This window comes from Agrilus planipennis, unplaced genomic scaffold (assembly GCF_000699045.2).
Source record: "Agrilus planipennis isolate EAB-ADULT unplaced genomic scaffold, Apla_2.0 scaffold109, whole genome shotgun sequence".
NCBI classification, from domain to species: domain Eukaryota; kingdom Metazoa; phylum Arthropoda; class Insecta; order Coleoptera; family Buprestidae; genus Agrilus; species Agrilus planipennis.
The window spans coordinates 489,406-504,757 of NW_020438934.1; the positions used below are offsets into that span (position 1 = coordinate 489,406).

The window sequence follows — 15,352 nt, forward strand, 5'->3', positions numbered from 1 at the left end:
CAAACATCCTTAAACAGTTTTATTTGACATTAGAACGCCTACAGACTAGTCTTTCACTATTTTTCTATTTGGACTGTCTAGATTTATGAATAGAGCGGTTTAAAGTTTCATCTCCAATCCTATATTTCATCTTCATTAATGCAATTAATAACAGTCAGCTACGAAAATATTAGATCTTACAATTTTTAATCTAAAAAAATTCAATTCGTATAGGTGCTTGCGTCTGCATGTTGGGCATCATAACCTTTCAGAAGTCACGCTCGTTTGTTGCGTGATATGATACATATCAATCAGAGCTTTTAATATATAGAAAGTACATTAGTACCCAATTACCCGTTAATTTTCCGATAATATTTATACGTCCATTTTCAACCGCCCGATGACCAAACGAGTGGGATCGTAAGCCGGCATGGGGCCGTGTATTTGCTCCCTGGACTCTCTCCTACGCGCAGCCTCATTATGTGCAGTAATTTATTTTTTGGCAAGTTATGATGATTACTGCCAATCACGACCGGTGCTTATGAGCCGTTTTCTATTGAAAACAGATTTATTTCACAACTCGTAAAAATATTAATGAATAATGTAATGCAATCAATGTTAATCACTCGTTAGAGAACAGCGAGAGGGTTTTACCGTTTAAGAAAATCCTTGACCCTGCATATCTATACTTCTATACGCCAATACATATCTGGGTATCTACATGTCTGTCTCTCTGTCTGTACGAGCTAATCGGCTAAAGGGATTTCAATCAAATAGAAAATTGCTAAGAATGACTTGTGATACAACCAATGGGAAAAATTAGTGCTTAATTAACAATATTAAATGAATGATGTTAAATCCGTCAAACATAAAACCATTTTCATTAGTTTTATCGTTGAATACCCACTACTAAATGAATCTTCATCGGAAAAACTCCTAAAGATAATAACAAAGCATATTATTATTACGGGGATAGTTCAAATATTCTTATCATCATTTTTAATGCTAGGAATTTTGGAATAAGACTGCAAGTAATTTTTTGTGGTGGTTTGTGATTCCACCATAAAGGTTTCCTTTTGCCTGATAGCCAAGGCGTTTAATTTTACGTTACAGGTGGTTTAACGAAAAGCTGCTCATTCTTCTTGTTGGGTATTGAACGTTCAATCTTCGCTGTCCTAACTATCAGTTAGTTTCTCTAGGGGAACCCCAAAAACCCCACCCCCAATAGAGACCCCTTTTTACCAAATTTAATTTTACATGTTTTTATTGGTTTCGGTTGAAATTCATAGAGGGAAATCGAAACAATATAATTATGTTTAGAGTTAAGATTAATTTAGTCTCTAATTGAGGATGACACCTTGGGCGTCGAAACGTGATTTAGGTTTCATAACGTTTTGTGGATTTTCGTATGTCGTCAATACTTGCATAATAACAATTGTTTCGTTTACATTTAATAAATCAGTACTTTGAGAAAATATTCATCCATTTGTTTGAAGTGTAAACCATTTCCGCATTCAAATAACGAAAATAAATAATGTGTTCAAATTCCACAAAAGAACAAAACAATGTTGCAAGTTGTTTTGAGCATCAATTCTTCCGTTTATCTACAATCGTGACAGCCGTGCAGCGTTCACACCACCGCCTCCTTAATTAATTCCGAATTTATTGTTCGATATATCATTTAATGGTATCACCTGCGAGTAGTGTTTAGCGGTACACTAATTTTTCAATCTGGACTGACAGTTGTATTTAGAAGTGAATTGTAATCGTTATGGGCCTATTTAATTTTTCCTGTTTCCAATGTCTGATTAAGAAATCAGTAACGAATGACGGATTTTATCTCTCCCTTGTTAAATATCCATTATAGATATCGGTTACTGTCATGTCGTGTTATAATTTAACTCATGTGTTGTCGGTTGTTGCTGTAGTTGCATGTCGGCACAATGCGTAGGAGTTCGTACAAAAAAATGTTACCAATATCTACATATACATATACGCGCGCAATACACACATATCTAAAATTTTCAGCACACAATCAAACTTTCTCTTGTAATTCGAAAAAAGTCACTCAGCACACCTGAATAACTAATGCACTTCTTTTTTAACGAATCGATATATGCAATACGTAGATTGTAAAAGAACGAAACGGTATCTGATTGTGAGTTTTGGTACAAAGTTGTGGATGAATAATAATAAAAACCTCTTAACTTTAAATATCTGCTACAGTTAGGACATTCAGTTTTGAAACTGGCATAGTCTGCAATAAAACTGTCTTCTTTCAATTCACTAACTAAAATAGAGTGGTTTATAGCAGAGCCGGGCAAACTCGGCTCTTTTGACTCCCGAGTGCTCCTCAAGGTTAACCAAGTAGCTCCTCATTGATCCTGCGAGTGCGAGTGAGATGATTCTTTCCTTTTCTTATGCCTTCCAGGTGAGTCCCCTGTTCCATAGCCAAACCCCATAGTTTTGCGAACGTAGTAACGAAAATTTTCGTAGGTATTATTTAAGTTGCGAGAGTGGCTTCACTCGTCTACGGGATGAAGGGGCTTGATATGGGATAGGAAGGGAGAAGAAAAAGACAAAACAATATGGGTCATTACTGCTTACTCTCTCGTACTCATTGAAGGGTATGGAGTGACTCAAACTAACCTCATGTAGCGGCTCCTACGAAGTTAAAGTTTGCCCGGCTCTGCCTTATAGGGAATATCGTAAACATAGAAAAGAGATGTCAGGTAGGAATTGCAGCGGAAATTAAAAAAGAAAAAGGAATAACATTATACTAATTAAAGTGTAATAGAAAAAGATGTAGACAAGCAAAATTTGAGTGTTGTCAGATCGGACTTTAAAGTATGTTGAACAATATGATTCCAACCAGGCAGTATAAAGCCGACCCTGATTTTTTGCGTTACCTAGGCAACCTTTAACCGATGCACCGCTCTCTATTATTCAGTTATCTCTTTTCATTTTGTCTGTATTAATCATGAAGCATTTCCTAAATTAAGAAGGGCGTGTTCAAATTGCAGCAAATGACTACAGTCCCATGTGAAAACAATAAAAAAGATACCTCTGTTGTCACAGATTATTTATTATGTACTTTGTCTTCTTTTTTCCTCTTCTGTCCTCATTTGTCCCTCTAAACTGCCTCTCCATAACACCTATTTCTACGATTCCTAAAAGAGAGGTTAAACAGGGGTCTTCCGCCCTACGCTCCGGCTTTGTACTAATGTATGAATCGGAACGACCGCCTGTCCATTAGTAGTAATAGTTGGTGGGAAAGAAGCACGCAAAAGTTTTATTCAATGTAGCACAAAAGTAGTTAATAATATTTTTATGTTATGACATATTAAATTTGTTATCGTTTTGTTCCAGATATTTCTCGGTTGGAAAAATCGCCTCTATTAGCGAATGGTTACAATCAACCACCTCATATGGGTGGCCACATGCCTTTTATGCAACTTCCTCATCCCGCCGCTGCTCATTCTGCGCTACTTTCACCCGGAATGCCTCATAATTTGTCGAGGCACGATGGGTCGGTCATCAAAAATCAGGGGATGCCATCGATGGAGGCATTCGCAAGGTATGTATAATATCGAATCATTTCATATATTCCATTTCTTTAGCAAAATTTAATAAAAGACTGTCTAGAGTCCTTTTTACTAACATAAATTAAGAATATAATTTTTAAAACGAATATACGTCCCACCGGTCTTGAGTTGAAATGGTGTCTTGATTAAAAATAGAGACAGGAGCTCGGTTAAATAGGGAAAATAATGTAGAATTTCTTAGGCATTCCGCATCGATAATGGACGAATTTCTACTAGTTCAATTTCGAAATAGCGCTCTAATTTTTGTATTTTTCGAATTATCGATAATCTGTTTCAAGAACATTCTCCTTAACTTTTTATACGCTTTCGAATGGTGTAGTTTTTATTTTATTTTATCCAATCAATTCCGAGAAACATACACTGGTTTCAGATTGTTTTATGAACGCAAAAGTAGATTTTTTCACGTATCAATCCAGCGATATTTTGTAGGTATGTCACATGCTACATTGGAATACTACTCAAAACACGATCGAATGATACCAGAGTCACAATTATTAATTAGGTACATCAGCCAAAATTATATTGCCGGAACGCATACAAAAAAAAACTACTCTATAGTTATATTCGGCCGTATTCTAAACGACGTAGAACACCAACCGAATTATTAATATTTCATTGAATTATATGATGGTGTGCCTTGAAAAAACAGTCGTCCTCTATCTCTACTATTAACAAAGATATCCATATGTCCGGTAAGACACTCTGTATACGAAGACATATTTGAAAAAACAATTACAGTAGGTATATCATCTACTATGCAATTTAAATTGCATTCCAATAAACCGATAACTTTTGGATAATAATTTTGGTCTACAGTGAAAATTTCATTTCGCTCAAATTCTGTATATGCAAATTATTCGAAACGAGATTATATTCAAACGAACAGACGTATTATATATGAAGGGCTGCGATGTTAACATTCCAAGGGGGAATAATAGTACAAAACATTGGCGTCGACCAAAGTTTATCAAATCCCGGATTAAGAAGTTCAGAGATTATGAACTGAAATTTTCAATGGTGTTGCTAGTAGCTAAGGAACATGAAATATTTAATGCACAAAGATTAGACAGACATGTTCTTAATCTTCCGTCTTCTGAGGTACTTTACAATTTCATTAGTTGTGCTGAAGTCTCCGAAGTGCAAGAACTCGGCATTACTCGCTAAATGAAATAGTTGATGTACGAAATAAAACAAAAATGCAGATAAGCAACTGTTCTATTTAAAAGTTAAGATGGATTGAAAAGACATTGGTAAAGGTCTAGATGATCGATCCCACCCCGAAGGAGGTGGGGGTGGGTTGGTATCGAAAGAGGAGGTCTCCCCCACTACTGTACCATAAAAAGTTCTTGGCGGTCTCACCCCCATAAAAAGTTATGGGGGTTCAAAGTTAATAAATATGCCAATTCTGAAACAATATTCAAAACTAAAACTAATGAAAAATACATAAAAATACTGAGAAAGTTATATAAAACATTATTTAAATATCTTTATCAATAGAGTAGGTTAGGTTAGGTTATCGGGTTTTGTTCAAGTGACCACCCTCTTTCGATCCCNCTGTCACCAAATTCATAATATCAGTCTTTTTGACTATTATAGCTAGAGACCTCAATCATTAGTGTCCTATCGTATTCCGTAGGTAACTTTTAATTGTCTTCAATTTTGAGAAAGACCTTTCTGCTTTAACAACGGTAACTGGAATGGTTAAAGAGTAGTTTCTTATAAAAATGAAACTAAAAATTTTCCGTAACGAAATTATTCATCATTTAATCATATTTAAACATCTTGTCCAATTTAACATTGAGAAAACCTTTTTCTAAATCTACGAATCTTATGTATACGCTCTTTTCTATTTCTATAGTTTAGTCTATTGTTACCCGTAAAGCTAGAATTACCTCCCGCGCAAATCCAAATTGATCTTCTTCTGTCCTTTTTTTACTTCGATCGGTATCAATAATAAAATTGATGAAGATGATGACTAGGACTTGATAATAAACAAGTCTTGAAATGACAAAATACTTTAAGGAATAAGTAAGCTTGGTTGGTAAGAAAAGATAAGGGTCGCCTCTTTTGCGACACTGTTGTCAGATTGTAATTAGGAGCCCGCTACGTTGAACCCGTAATCTCACGTTGCCATATTGAAGTGCGTGAGAAATATTGTTCTGCGCTTACTTTTTTTTTCGCTCATTGTAAATCGACGATTGGGCTATCAACACTTCATAAATCGCTTTTAAGTAGCCGAGCGCATAGTACTTAAGTTAAAAGAGTGTATATAGCGGTACGCCCACAACATTAATTTAGAAGCTCATGATGTCGTATTATACAGTGTAAAAAATTCATTCATGCGAACAAAAAAAATGACGTAAATCGGCGATTAATACAACTTACTAGAAGTACGTGTTCCAATTTTAATTATGAAAATTCTACTGAGGTCGTGAACATTGTGATTTATCTTATGAAAAATAAGGATACCTGTTCGACGATTGAATAATGTCGATGCGTTGTCTCTAATAATTCCGCGATCTAGACCCGGAAGTCTTTTGTCGAAAGCTCGCGTCCCGTTGCTGCAATTTCCAAGAGAAAATAATCCTAAAAGTGTTAATAATTTCGTTGATTATTCATCTCGAAAAGACAGTAAATTACTGTTTATTTTCTAAGTTATAGGTGTTAAATATTTGCACCATTGCAACAGACACTTGTCGTAGACAGATTTAGAACGTCGTATTAAAATTAAGTTTACAAGTTAAGCTGCTCCTATAGATGGCAGAATAAGACTCGTGATAGATATATGTCCACCAAGCTTTTGACAATGTTAAATGGGACAAGATGTTAAATATACTTAAAAATGTAGGGATGAGTTACAAATATTGAAGAGTGATACTTAGTTTGTATAACGAACAACACGCAGTTATAAATATAAAGCAGATGATAGCGCAGGGTTGTGTGGCTTTCAATAAGAGATACTAAAAAGAGTACCTATATTTAAAAATGAATTTACTAATTAATAGGGCAATAAAGTATTTATGATGAAAGAATAACATGAAACTATCTAAAAAATGTGAGAAGGTTCCGGGCTTGTCTTCTTTATAGAAATATAAATTTTTATAGAGAAACGATATGGTAACAGCTTTTAGGATCTCTACCAAGAGGAGTTAAGAGACAGCTTTAAATGAAATGGAAGCGATATTGATAAAACAATACCCTCTATGAAAATAAATAAAAGTAAAACAAAAATACTGCTATGCAAGTGAAGAAAAAGTAAGGAAAAAGCTAATATAAAAATAGGAGACGAAAAATTACAAGAAGTGGTCGATTTAAGTTTTCTAGGAAGTCAGATAATGCGGGACGGAAAGAGTGGTAGGGATATAAAGCAGAAGATAGCGAAGGGTCGAGTCGCCTTTGATAAAAAGAAGTCACTTCTATGCTCGCGAACGGTTAATTTAGAAATTCGAAAAAGTTTGTTAAAGGTGTATGTTTGGAGCACGGCGCTGTACGGGTGCGAAACATGGAGAGTGAGCGCGGCAGAAAAGAAAAGGTTAGAAGCATTCAAAATGTGGTGTAACAGGCGAATGATGAAGATACTGTGGATAGAGAAGGTTAGAAATGAAGAGGTATTAGAAAAAGTGGGAAAGCAGAGGACTCTATGGAAGTCAATAATAAATAGGCGAGATAGGTTAGTAGGACACCTTTCCAGGCATGAAGGTCTAGTCGGAGGATAGGAAAGAGTGGAAGTGCGTGTCCAACCAGACTGACGACCTGATGATGATGAACCGTAGGATAATTATTTATGTTTCTAGACCTATAACTAGCAACATGGGTACCTGGGGATATTATCAGGCAACGGTGATTCAAGTAGAAAGAATATGCATTTTAGTCCTGATCACTTTATTTTGGGTCTTGCAAAGGAGTGAGTGATTCGGCAATTCTCCGAAATAGTTAATCCAAAATGGGCACAATGATTGTAGATCTTTAAATCGATTTTATCGATTATCGTTGAACTAGACGCCTTGTAAGACAATAATACATCTAGTTTTCAAGCAGAGAGTAGAACGATTGTACATATCTACTTGTTTACACGGTTGTTCAAGTCATCATTATCATTTCAACGCTGGCTGGTAATTAAAATGCAAATCCGTGCCGGTAGATGCGTGCACATGTCACGACCATCGGCATGATTAATTCTCCAGGTACCTATACACATACACAAATTTAAATACGTACAGATCTACTACTACACAATAGACAGAGATGGTTAAAGAGGGAAAAGTATCGACATACGAAAATATGAAGCTTATTATATCGACCGTTCGCGACTACCTCGTTTGATTCTTTTTCTTCTATTCCCAGTCCGTTGGTTGCTTCGTTTCGCATTTGTTTCGCGGATAGACAGAAAAATAAATCGAATACAAATATTTACTTGCCGGTTATTTATAACGTCTGTTGCTGCCGCTACGGTCGCGTCGTCCACTTCGGTGTTCTTTTCGTTTTGCCATCGGGCTTTTCTTATTTCTTGTCAGTAATTGCTTTAAATGATAATAAAGGTTTTGCTTGATTGTACCACGAAGCAGCATGTTGTCTCTCGGTGATTATACTTGTTCTCGCTCTCCAATTTAATGTTTCTTTTCTACAAAGTACCTACCTATTCCGTATGAATTTTCACGTGATAATAATTTTAAAATATCTATTCTCCATTTCTTTCCCTTAGTTTGGTATGTCAAAAAGAATCAAGGCCAATAAGGGTAGTAATGTTTTGTTTTAAATTAGTGTCCTACCGAAACTGGTTTTTACGACCGAAACCGAAACCGAATTTCGGCAACGATCTCAGTTTCGGCCGAAACCGAAACCGAAACCGAAACTTCCTTATAAGGATCATGTTTTGAGAGAAAAATAAAGAAAACGTTATTATAATCAGTCAGTTTTATTTTTTTATCTTCAAATCACATAGCTCTGCAGTCTTTNTAATAAACAAAACAAATAAATCACTTTTATCTTAATTAAGAAGAAATTAACTTCTTCTAAACTTAATTCGTCATGTTGAATGACACTAAACTTCAACAGAAACAAAGATTATGCACCTAGACGCGGCGAAATGTCTACTAATTTACTTTGCTTGGATGGAATTTAACGCGCCGAACATGACCGAACAGAGCGCGAGAACTCCCGAACGCAGTTTCGGTTTCGGTCGTAGTTTCGGCAGATTTGCCGCCGAAACTCGACCGAAACCGAAACCGAAACCGAACTTTCGGTCGGACACTATTTTAAATATAGAATCGACACCAACGTTTTCCTTCCAAAGATCCTACCTTGACAATGCCCCACAACAGGAGGCGAAACGGTATTATCGGTTCTACACTAATAATAAAATATTATTACCCTTATTGAAATCGATTTTTTTTTCATTTAAGAATATCTTCTTAAAAATAAGAAGCTTCAAATAAAGTTGTAATTTTAAATACTGATTTCGAAGTATTGAATTTGATTAGGGAAAAAGTTAAAACAATGAAAAATTTTGGAAAGGCAACAAAAATATAGAGAACATACGGTTTTTAGTATTATACGTGTAATTATGTGAGAATGAAAATAGAAAATATTAAACAAAATTAAAATAGATTTGTAACAAATATATAATTAAAGAACAGATTGATACAATCTTTGTATATTTTCTCGTTTCAGATCGGGTATTTGGGAAAACTGTAGAGCTGCCTACGAGGACATTGTAAAACATTTGGAAAGGTAAGGATTTTACATAGTTTAACTAACAACCAGTAAATCATTGATTCTGACAATAAGATTAAGTTCTAGTTATAAAAATCTTCGTAAAATGTGATGGAATATGTTTTTCTTTATGAACAGAATTAATGATCTTACTATTGCTTGTATATATCAACCGAAATATATAGAGTTAAAATATTAGTCAATAAAGTACTACTTAACAGAAATAGAAAAAAAAATGTCAACGTAAGTTCCAACTTAAATCTTATAAAGTGTGGCTGTTTGGAACCCAAAAAGAACAAAAAATTGCCCGAAATCGTTCTTTAAATTCTGTTGTATTTCGTCAAATTCTATGAAAGAGGTTCACAATTGAAACTTATTGGAATTCCTTACATGTAAATGACCAAGTTTCGTGGTCGAGTGGTCAATCTAGATTATATCCGAAAGGATGCTGGTTCGATTCTTATTTTCCTTGGATTATTTAGGCAAATGCTTGGGCAGTAATATTCCACAGATAATCTTTTACTTATCTTCTGTTATTATTTTGCCAGTCACCCACCTACTCCCACGATTACTAAAAAACAACTTCAAGCAACCATCTGCCCTACTGTGCGGCTTTGCATTGCAGTGTCATGCGAAGGTACTGCCCGCCCAACAATATGAGTAGCTGGTGAGAATCAAGCCCGAAAAAGTTTTTAAAAGACTTAAATGATAAAAAGCAAAGCTTTCATTAGATACTTATCTAAACTGCAAAGGGTGGTTCATAAAATACATTCGCAAATAAGGAGGAGCGGTGTTACTTAGCGGCAAGAGACAAGGAGAGAGGGGGTTCTAAGGAAATATAACGTTTGCAGATCATCAATTTAATTTTAATGCTTTTCTTAACTTGACAGTTCTTAAAATTTTTCATTACGATAGAAAGTAATTATCATTGCTATTTTTAATTACAAGAAATTGTTTATACGGGGGCTAGCAATTGTGACGTATTATTTGTCAGAGGGTCGCTGAAAGTGCAACTTTGCGTGACGAACGGAGAGGGAGGGGTCTAAAAAGGTATAGTTCTGAGTAACGTATTTTATGGACGATCAACCCCTTAAGAGAATTTCAGATAAACTCAGCTCATTCTAAACTTTTTCCTTTTTTTCTTTTAACACAAACTAGACCTCTTCAGTGTTAATTAGGACAGGTATTAATTGGTGTTGATAAAGATAATTACATTTATAGGCTACCATTCGCTATTAATTTACGGCCGTCGAAACGCACGTTATAGTTACAAATGACCTGAAAAATTTACTGAACTTTGCGCCGATGATGGCGAAATTTATGAGCGCAATTAAAACGCCGAAAACACGATGAAGAGAACAACGGGGTTATCGAAACAGTGAATTGTTACAACAAAACTATATCTATAAAATATTTGTGGCTGAACATTTTCGAGGCCTAAAAAGCTCGTTGATGGTAAACTTAATAAATACTTCCTATATATGCACCTAAAAGAGCAAAATGTCTAACATTAATGTTACCGCTCACACAGCCATTTTCCCTAACACCCTTCTAATGTTTTGGGATTACAATAGGCACCTCTCAAAACCTGATGGAATTAGTCAGATAGTATCAATTAACATAATCAAAGTAAAAAGAACGTCAAAACTTGAAATAATCAAGGAATTTGCCTTTAAGGACGTTCCCAAAGACCAGTGGTTCTCAACCTACAAATACCACTTGTACTGTAAGAATTAGTTGACCAGCACTATGCTCTTTTACCCCGCCTCCCATGCACATAAGCGAAAAAGTTGACTTACTGCGTCGCTTTACTCGACTTGACAACGTCTCATATTTGTATCGTCTCGAACTGATGAAGGTGAAAAGATATCATTACTAAAGTGATACAATTTTTNCAAACTAACCTCATGTAGCGGCTCCTACGAAGTTAAAGTTTGCCCGGCTCTGCCTTATAGGGAATATCGTAAACATAGAAAAGAGATGTCAGGTAGGAATTGCAGCGGAAATTAAAAAAGAAAAAGGAATAACATTATACTAATTAAAGTGTAATAGAAAAAGATGTAGACAAGCAAAATTTGAGTGTTGTCAGATCGGACTTTAAAGTATGTTGAACAATATGATTCCAACCAGGCAGTATAAAGCCGACCCTGATTTTTTGCGTTACCTAGGCAACCTTTAACCGATGCACCGCTCTCTATTATTCAGTTATCTCTTTTCATTTTGTCTGTATTAATCATGAAGCATTTCCTAAATTAAGAAGGGCGTGTTCAAATTGCAGCAAATGACTACAGTCCCATGTGAAAACAATAAAAAAGATACCTCTGTTGTCACAGATTATTTATTATGTACTTTGTCTTCTTTTTTCCTCTTCTGTCCTCATTTGTCCCTCTAAACTGCCTCTCCATAACACCTATTTCTACGATTCCTAAAAGAGAGGTTAAACAGGGGTCTTCCGCCCTACGCTCCGGCTTTGTACTAATGTATGAATCGGAACGACCGCCTGTCCATTAGTAGTAATAGTTGGTGGGAAAGAAGCACGCAAAAGTTTTATTCAATGTAGCACAAAAGTAGTTAATAATATTTTTATGTTATGACATATTAAATTTGTTATCGTTTTGTTCCAGATATTTCTCGGTTGGAAAAATCGCCTCTATTAGCGAATGGTTACAATCAACCACCTCATATGGGTGGCCACATGCCTTTTATGCAACTTCCTCATCCCGCCGCTGCTCATTCTGCGCTACTTTCACCCGGAATGCCTCATAATTTGTCGAGGCACGATGGGTCGGTCATCAAAAATCAGGGGATGCCATCGATGGAGGCATTCGCAAGGTATGTATAATATCGAATCATTTCATATATTCCATTTCTTTAGCAAAATTTAATAAAAGACTGTCTAGAGTCCTTTTTACTAACATAAATTAAGAATATAATTTTTAAAACGAATATACGTCCCACCGGTCTTGAGTTGAAATGGTGTCTTGATTAAAAATAGAGACAGGAGCTCGGTTAAATAGGGAAAATAATGTAGAATTTCTTAGGCATTCCGCATCGATAATGGACGAATTTCTACTAGTTCAATTTCGAAATAGCGCTCTAATTTTTGTATTTTTCGAATTATCGATAATCTGTTTCAAGAACATTCTCCTTAACTTTTTATACGCTTTCGAATGGTGTAGTTTTTATTTTATTTTATCCAATCAATTCCGAGAAACATACACTGGTTTCAGATTGTTTTATGAACGCAAAAGTAGATTTTTTCACGTATCAATCCAGCGATATTTTGTAGGTATGTCACATGCTACATTGGAATACTACTCAAAACACGATCGAATGATACCAGAGTCACAATTATTAATTAGGTACATCAGCCAAAATTATATTGCCGGAACGCATACAAAAAAAAACTACTCTATAGTTATATTCGGCCGTATTCTAAACGACGTAGAACACCAACCGAATTATTAATATTTCATTGAATTATATGATGGTGTGCCTTGAAAAAACAGTCGTCCTCTATCTCTACTATTAACAAAGATATCCATATGTCCGGTAAGACACTCTGTATACGAAGACATATTTGAAAAAACAATTACAGTAGGTATATCATCTACTATGCAATTTAAATTGCATTCCAATAAACCGATAACTTTTGGATAATAATTTTGGTCTACAGTGAAAATTTCATTTCGCTCAAATTCTGTATATGCAAATTATTCGAAACGAGATTATATTCAAACGAACAGACGTATTATATATGAAGGGCTGCGATGTTAACATTCCAAGGGGGAATAATAGTACAAAACATTGGCGTCGACCAAAGTTTATCAAATCCCGGATTAAGAAGTTCAGAGATTATGAACTGAAATTTTCAATGGTGTTGCTAGTAGCTAAGGAACATGAAATATTTAATGCACAAAGATTAGACAGACATGTTCTTAATCTTCCGTCTTCTGAGGTACTTTACAATTTCATTAGTTGTGCTGAAGTCTCCGAAGTGCAAGAACTCGGCATTACTCGCTAAATGAAATAGTTGATGTACGAAATAAAACAAAAATGCAGATAAGCAACTGTTCTATTTAAAAGTTAAGATGGATTGAAAAGACATTGGTAAAGGTCTAGATGATCGATCCCACCCCGAAGGAGGTGGGGGTGGGTTGGTATCGAAAGAGGAGGTCTCCCCCACTACTGTACCATAAAAAGTTCTTGGCGGTCTCACCCCCATAAAAAGTTATGGGGGTTCAAAGTTAATAAATATGCCAATTCTGAAACAATATTCAAAACTAAAACTAATGAAAAATACATAAAAATACTGAGAAAGTTATATAAAACATTATTTAAATATCTTTATCAATAGAGTAGGTTAGGTTAGGTTATCGGGTTTTGTTCAAGTGACCACCCTCTTTCGATCCCCCCTACCCCCACCCCCATCTTACCCCCTAACTTTTTATGGGGGTGAGACCGCCACGAACTTTTTATGGTACCGTAGTGGGGGAGACCTCCTCTTTCGATCCCACCCACCCCCACCCCCTTCGGGGTGGGATCGATCATCTCGACATTTACCAAGACATTTTTAAGCAAAACGATTTTCACTGAATTAAAAGTTTTTCCTTTGTGATCAACCTGTCTCATTACATACATATTAAAGGTAACATTGACATCTATAAGGTATACCTTAAAAATGTCACCAAGTGGTTCACTTGTTTAAGTCATAAAATATTAGGTGTATCTAAATTGCATAGGTACATATTTTATAGAGTTAGAATGGAAATTAACTTCACATACCTACGGCAATAATTGAAAACAATGACCGCCTAGAGTATAGAATATATATTGTAGATATAGACAATCCTCTTTCATGTTGACAGCGTACCTTATGAAATTTATTATGCTAATCGTAAATAATTACTTAAAAAAAAAAAAACAACATAAAAGACATTTTCCACGGTCGTGACGGTCAACTGTATTTTAATCACGTGACTTGGACGTCGTTTGGGTCAAGTTCCATGGTAGGTAAGTACATCCCGTAATCTCACGTTGCCATATTGAAGTGCGTGAGAAATATTGTTCTGCGCTTACTTTTTTTTTCGCTCATTGTAAATCGACGATTGGGCTATCAACACTTCATAAATCGCTTTTAAGTAGCCGAGCGCATAGTACTTAAGTTAAAAGAGTGTATATAGCGGTACGCCCACAACATTAATTTAGAAGCTCATGATGTCGTATTATACAGTGTAAAAAATTCATTCATGCGAACAAAAAAAATGACGTAAATCGGCGATTAATACAACTTACTAGAAGTACGTGTTCCAATTTTAATTATGAAAATTCTACTGAGGTCGTGAACATTGTGATTTATCTTATGAAAAATAAGGATACCTGTTCGACGATTGAATAATGTCGATGCGTTGTCTCTAATAATTCCGCGATCTAGACCCGGAAGTCTTTTGTCGAAAGCTCGCGTCCCGTTGCTGCAATTTCCAAGAGAAAATAATCCTAAAAGTGTTAATAATTTCGTTGATTATTCATCTCGAAAAGACAGTAAATTACTGTTTATTTTCTAAGTTATAGGTGTTAAATATTTGCACCATTGCAACAGACACTTGTCGTAGACAGATTTAGAACGTCGTATTAAAATTAAGTTTACAAGTTAAGCTGCTCCTATAGATGGCAGAATAAGACTCGTGATAGATATATGTCCACCAAGCTTTTGACAATGTTAAATGGGACAAGATGTTAAATATACTTAAAAATGTAGGGATGAGTTACAAATATTGAAGAGTGATACTTAGTTTGTATAACGAACAACACGCAGTTATAAATATAAAGCAGATGATAGCGCAGGGTTGTGTGGCTTTCAATAAGAGATACTAAAAAGAGTACCTATATTTAAAAATGAATTTACTAATTAATAGGGCAATAAAGTATTTATGATGAAAGAATAACATGAAACTATCTAAAAAATGTGAGAAGATTCCGGGCTTGTCTTCTTTATAGAAATATAAATTTTTATAGAGAAACGATATGGTAACAGCTTTTAGGATCTTATTGGGAAT

General features: G+C 35.2%; 1 protein-coding gene across 3 annotated transcripts in view; it reads left to right on the plus strand.

Moving 5' to 3' along the window:
• LOC108737983 (dachshund homolog 1) overlaps positions 1 to 15,352 on the plus strand; it is a 348,890-nt gene that overhangs the window by 146,651 nt on the left and 186,887 nt on the right. For all 3 annotated transcript variants that reach the window (XM_025974266.1, XM_025974268.1, XM_025974267.1), the window contains exons 3-4: positions 3,349 to 3,556; positions 9,255 to 9,314. In XM_025974266.1, coding sequence (XP_025830051.1) covers positions 3,349 to 3,556; positions 9,255 to 9,314 — 268 coding nt within the window. The remainder of the gene's footprint in view (positions 1 to 3,348; positions 3,557 to 9,254; positions 9,315 to 15,352) is intronic.